The 6,065-nt window shown below is 35.4% G+C and overlaps 1 protein-coding gene across 7 annotated transcripts in view; it reads right to left on the bottom strand.

The window, feature by feature from the left end:
- Nucleotides 1–6,065, bottom strand: part of ADGRG2 (adhesion G protein-coupled receptor G2) — a 157,309-nt gene that overhangs the window by 5,538 nt on the left and 145,706 nt on the right. For all 7 annotated transcript variants that reach the window (XM_021007455.2, XM_021007458.2, XM_021007457.2 and 4 more), the window contains 3 exons: nucleotides 5,268–5,367; nucleotides 4,423–4,706; nucleotides 812–913 (listed from right to left, as the gene is read on the bottom strand). In XM_021007455.2, the coding sequence (XP_020863114.1) occupies nucleotides 812–913; nucleotides 4,423–4,706; nucleotides 5,268–5,367 (486 nt within the window). The remainder of the gene's footprint in view (nucleotides 1–811; nucleotides 914–4,422; nucleotides 4,707–5,267; nucleotides 5,368–6,065) is intronic.

The following is a 6,065-nucleotide window of genomic DNA, read 5'->3' as shown; positions in this document are numbered from 1 at the left end:
ATATTGCAAAAAAATTAGTGTCTGTCTTAAAAATATACTCAGAGATGAACATGACACTACAGGCATGGTCTGTAGCATAGCAAAATTATTACCTCCTTATTCCTGGACACTTTACCTTTCTTAATGCAAACTAATTGCATTTGCTTTTGTGGCTGCTCTACAGTTGCTGAATAACATTGAGCCTGAGGTCCACTAAAAGCTTTTTCAAACAAACTGCCTTTTCAGCATTCCACCAGAGACACTTCTGAAGTTGAGTTTTTGAACTCAAGTGTACATTTACATTTATCTCAATCTTTTCATCTGTGAAATGAGAAGCTGGGCTACATGATCTTCAAGGTTCCTTCCAGCTCTAAATCTGTGATCATGTTAGAAGACCTCTATTAAATTTCATATTTTTAAATTTATTCAGGTAGTTTTGCCTGCCAAGATCTTTTTTGAATTTTGACTGCTAGCAGCCTCATCTATAGTTAGCACTGAGAGCACAGATCTCTGGAACATTCCACTGAATACTTCCAAGTTGTCATTAGACTTTTAATGATTACTAGACTACTGGACCATTGAACTATTAACAAATATGACATTTTTTTTAATTGAATACTTTAAAAGTTTTTGAGTAAAACTTTCTTTGAATTTGAGCAGGTTTCATTTATCATTTTGTAGATACACTGGCCTTTTTTGGAAACATTGTTTTCTACATTCAGGCCTTAATATATATGGTCTCTATATAGTCCACCTGTAGCTACTCTACAAACTTACATGAAGAAGAAATAGCATTTAAATGTAGTAATAATAATATATTGTGCATTTTTACCAGAATTTTCAGCCAGCCTGTATCTGCCACAACAAAGGTATCGTCTCCACTGTTTCCGGACATTTTCCTTTGCTACACAGTAGAAAATGAATATGAAGAATCCTTAAAAAAAAGAAAAGAAAAGAAAAGTAACTTAATGGTTTTGTGATTTTTGTTGGGTTAGATGCTGATGAAGGGTAACACAATATCTTTATAGCAGATTTCCAGATGATGATGAATTCTACTCAATAGAATTTTATTTAATGTTGTTACTTTATTTGGTAGGCAATAATGTAATTTAATAGATGGATTCTAGAAAAATAATCTTACAAAGTTAAATATTTTCAAGTTACTATGGAAGCTTTCTAGCTAATGGAACCTCACGATGAATCTCTTTCTAAATGATTTTTTTTTAAGGGAATACTCTCCTCATGTTAACACTTCTCCCCTCCTTCTTCTGTCAACTTACTTGTTTTCTAAATCTTGATTTTAAGATAGTAGGTTTGTTCCTACTGGGGTTTGTATCTGTTCTTACTTGCCAGGAAGATGGATGTCTTGAATGTTGCACAAATCATGGGATCAAAAGATCATAGATTTATAGTTGGGAGGGATCTTAGAGGATATCTGATTGAAATCTTTTATTTCATGGATGAGGAAACTTTGGCCTAGAGGGATTTGATGACTTGCCCAAGGTTATAATGTAGTAAGGGGCAGCTCTTGAATTCAGATCTTCTGACTCCATTTCTAGGGCTCTTTCCACTGCATTATGATGCCTCTCCTGGTTTCAATCACTATGAACATTTTATTTCATTATCTTTTTATTAAGTTTGTTTTATTCTGTTTCTTCTTGAGCCCCAGTCCTACATTTATAACTATTTATTGGTTATTTCCAACTGTATGTCTATTGGCATCTCAAACTCCACATGACCAAAATAGAACTCTATCCTTTTCCCTAAACTCACCCTTTGTCTGAACTTCTGTAATTCTGTTGAAGGCACCATCATTCTTTCAGTCACCCAGGTTCACAACCATACATTTCCTTCACCCTACACATCCAATCAGTTGTCAACTCTTGTCTATTCTACCTCCACAACAGCTCTCATATCTGTCCCAATTCTCTCAACTCACACAGCAACTACACTAATTCAGGCCTTCATCACCTTTTCCTAGACTGTTATTGTATTAGCCTCTTAATTAGATACGCTACTTCAAATCTCTCCTCTCTCCACCCTATCCTCCACATAGCTACCAATGTGTTATCCCTAAAACACAGATCTAACCATGTCATTCTTCTGCTCAATAAACTTCAGTAGCTGCCTATTACTTCTAGGTAACTGACCTACTTGGTGTTTTAAAGCCCTTTACAGCCTTTTTCCAAACTAGTTTTACAGCTTTTATTATGCATTACTCCTTCATGCACCCCTCACTCCAGCCAATCTGGCCTTCTTGCCTCACATTTGACATTGCCATCTTTCATCTCTGCATCTAAACCATGCTGTCCACTACACAGTAAATATACACCCTCCTCATCACTACTTCTTAGAATCCCAAGTTTCCTTAAAAGATCTTTTCAGGGACTACCTCCTACCCAAGGCTTTTCCTGATTCTCCTCCCCCAAATTACCTTGTCTTAACCAAGTAAAATATTAACAGAATACTATATTTCATTTTTGTCTTTGTATTCACAGTGCCTGGCACAGAGCAGGTACCTAATAAATGCTGGTTGATTGATCTATTACTCCTATCAGGTTACAATGCAACAACTTAACATGTTATTCATATTAGGAGCTAATCTATCATAATAAAGGCAGTGGATACTTGAATATAATTTGCAGATGATGATGATTTATAGAAATAACTTGCTAGATATTCCATTTACCTCATTCTAAATATTGTAAGTTAAAACAGAGACTTCATGTAACCCACAGGCATACTTGATGCTTTCCAAGCTGAACAAAATAAGGAGAAAGAGCCATAATGTACAATTAAATTAATCTCAGGTTGGGATTTCTTGGAAAATAGTAGAATGATTTATTGCTTTGAAATAAGTGGAACCACAAAAAAGACATTTTTGGAGCCAAAACCAATAGCAGAATGAGATGAGGAAAGCAGATGGTAACACAGTCAAAGTTAAAAAGCAATACTTAAGAGAAAGGCTAGAAGCAAAGTGAATCCAGAGACAAGGTATTACTATTGATATAGTTCAAAAGTGCCAGCCTCCATGCTTTCTACTGCCAAAGTGTGGTACAATCATTACAAAACTAACCAGGTCACTGAATGATGGATATTTTTTTAAACAACAGTGACCTTCACTACTCTCAAATTTTCTTTTTTAAAGGACACAATTATGAGTCTTTTGGAACACATGGATATGGCTGTGCCTAATTTTAAAATGGGGAGCTATTATTTAAAGGACAATCCACAAGAACCTATCATTCCAGCTCATCATCCCATTATTCCAGTGGTTTGCTTTTTTAGGATTAACCATAAGGGACACATGTTCCTAAGACACATTTGCCTACCTTTTAAATATTTCTGTTCAGTGGCCACAACCTCTTTCTGCTCCACACACATACATACACACACACACACACACACACACACACACACACACACACACACAAAATGTAGAATTCATAGAGAGAATAAATAGGACTAAATATGAAAATAACTTCTGGGACAGGGGTGGTGAACCTGCAGCCCTGAGGCCATATATGGCCCTCTAGGTCTTCAAGTGTGGCCCTTTGACTGAATCCAAACTTCACAGAACAAATCTCCCCTATTCTAGGGTATCAAGCAGTATGACTGGGTGCAAAACTATGCCACAAAACTGCAGAAACGGGGTGGCTCTGGAATTACTCTTAGGTTTCTATTTTACTCCCTTGCCATCCAGATGACCATTCCCTGATTCTCATGCTTTTAGAGGGATAGGCAAAGTGGTGGTCTTGATAGGAATACCATATCTCATTATTCCTTGGTAGTTACTACTAGAACTTTTAGATTGGTTTCCTGGGAGACCCTTTAACCTTTGGTACCTCAAATGTCATGGAGTTGCTTATCACAGTACCTTATACAAACTAGGTACTCACCAGATGTTTGTGCTTAGATTAAACTTCTGCCTATGTTTTCAATGCTGATATAAACTGGTTATGTGCAGCTGTGAAATATTACTACATAGTTATGTTCTGAAACTCCCATGACCTTCTGTGGACTTTCTTTAATTTAATCTTAAATAGATTTGTAAGTTAAAGAGGGAAGACACATTGTTAGCTTCATTTTTACAAATGAAGAACAGAAAAGAGATGGAAGGGTATTATGTAAAGGCTAAAACACTGAGTCAGCAATATTCTCAGGCATATAGCCCTGATTTGCCTTTCAGGGTGAAAACCTGCAGAATTTTATCAGCCAAAAATAATTTCATGAATCTAGAAATCATCTTTCCTTTAATAAGGGGGATCACAAAGCATTCTTCTCAAAGGCAAATCTGTCTTTTAACAAAATGCTTTTTTTCTACTGAATAACACATTTTATATAGCACTTCTCATTTCAAGAACCAATTGAAAATTATTTCTATATATTTGCTTATACAGTCAACTAGATGCTCTTTGGCCTATCTAAAGTCAGAAAACTTACCTTGCAAAGTATTAAAGATGGCAAAGAGGTACATGAACAAGAGATTAACTGGTCCCCAGGCAAAAAAGGCAAATCCCCAAGTAATCCCCAGTAGAAAAGTCAAGCCAGCAACACTTCGAAGGTCTTGAATGCTTGTTTTCCTTTGGGCACCAAGTTGCTTCTTTTTTTTAATTCGACAAAGTTGGACCAGTACTACAATGAACATGCTGATATTCAACAGGAATATCACGCAGAAATATCCTACCACGGTAATGTAAAATACAACACTATTGTTGATCCAACAACTAAAACGGAAAAAAAAAACCAAGACAAAGAATAAACCATGGCATAATATGTGACAAAATAGCATAATTACTCTATAAAAAGATCTATATATGCATCAACCATGAAAGAAGAAAAGCAACACAAATTACTACTCACTACTCCTTCCTTTGAAATCTCAAGTAGAATTTACTTCTTCATTGAATATTAAAGGAAATTATGAAGGTGGTTGGTTGGAATTATTTGAACTGACTTGCAACCTTCTAAAATTTACTCCATACAAATACTGTGATGAATACTGTATTTCATCTGCTATCATCAACTTAGTGTAATTTTTCTTTTTTTATAGGCTTATATAAAGATCTTCAAAATTCTTTCTTTTATTTTCCTGTACTTCAGTAGCCAAGTGGAATTTCCAACTAGCTTGCTTTATTACAGCTCTGACCACAAGAACTGTTATAAATTTAACCAATTTTTATTAGGAAGGGAGTGTGTGCCAATATAGTGATTCCATCATGCAATTTTTTCTGAGAAGTTAGTTTCCCAACAAGCAATAGCAATCCTTCTGGAAGATCTGTGCTTACAATTCATCAGGTGAGCCATTGGGGAATTTTCCATAGGAACCAAGTCCATAGTTATCGGGTGATATAGCTAGCACGATGGCTATAATTACAGCTGGGACACCTAGAAGATTGAGGGAAAAAAATGTTACACAGGGTTCTAAAACACCAAAATACAGAGAAAATCAGATAGCATTATACAACATTTATTTCTGAGGATTAACAGCAAGAAGGGTCAAGGTTCATGCAAATTACCAGAAGATAAACTGGGTATAATGCATATACAACAGAGAAGTGTTGACAACAACCAAAAAGAAAATTTATAATGATACAACCAGGGGTCTCTAATGAACTATGTTAGACTGGTTGATTGCAGAACTTGACCTGATTGGCAGTAGGAGTCATTTGTATTTTGTATGACAGAGATACATTCTCATTGTATGAGTGAAACCCATTTTAGAAAAAAATAACATGGTGATATATTTTATCCTTGTCTAAGAAATCTGGCTTTACACATTTTTGTAGAGAAAATTAAGATTAGGACTAAATGAGGATAACAATGACTTCTTTTTCAGGTCCCCTACCCCCTACCCCAAGTAGATGAAATTTTTTTTTAAAAGTCTATCTTTCACACTCAAAAAAAAAATCACACAATTAACTAGAATGATTAAGACAGCAGCAACGGGTCTTAAAATCATGACATGGAAAGAACAGAAATATAAAGAAGATAAAGAATAGAAAAGAGATCTGAGTTCTAGATCTGGCTTTGATTATTCCAGTCTTAGTGAATTATGAGACATTGGGCAAGTCATTTAAACCTCA

The sequence above is a fragment of the Phascolarctos cinereus genome, unplaced genomic scaffold (assembly GCF_003287225.1).
Source record: "Phascolarctos cinereus isolate Bilbo 61053 unplaced genomic scaffold, phaCin_HiC Scaffold_726;HRSCAF=1367, whole genome shotgun sequence".
NCBI classification, from domain to species: Eukaryota; Metazoa; Chordata; class Mammalia; order Diprotodontia; family Phascolarctidae; genus Phascolarctos; species Phascolarctos cinereus.
This window is presented reverse-complemented; position numbering and strand designations above follow the sequence as displayed.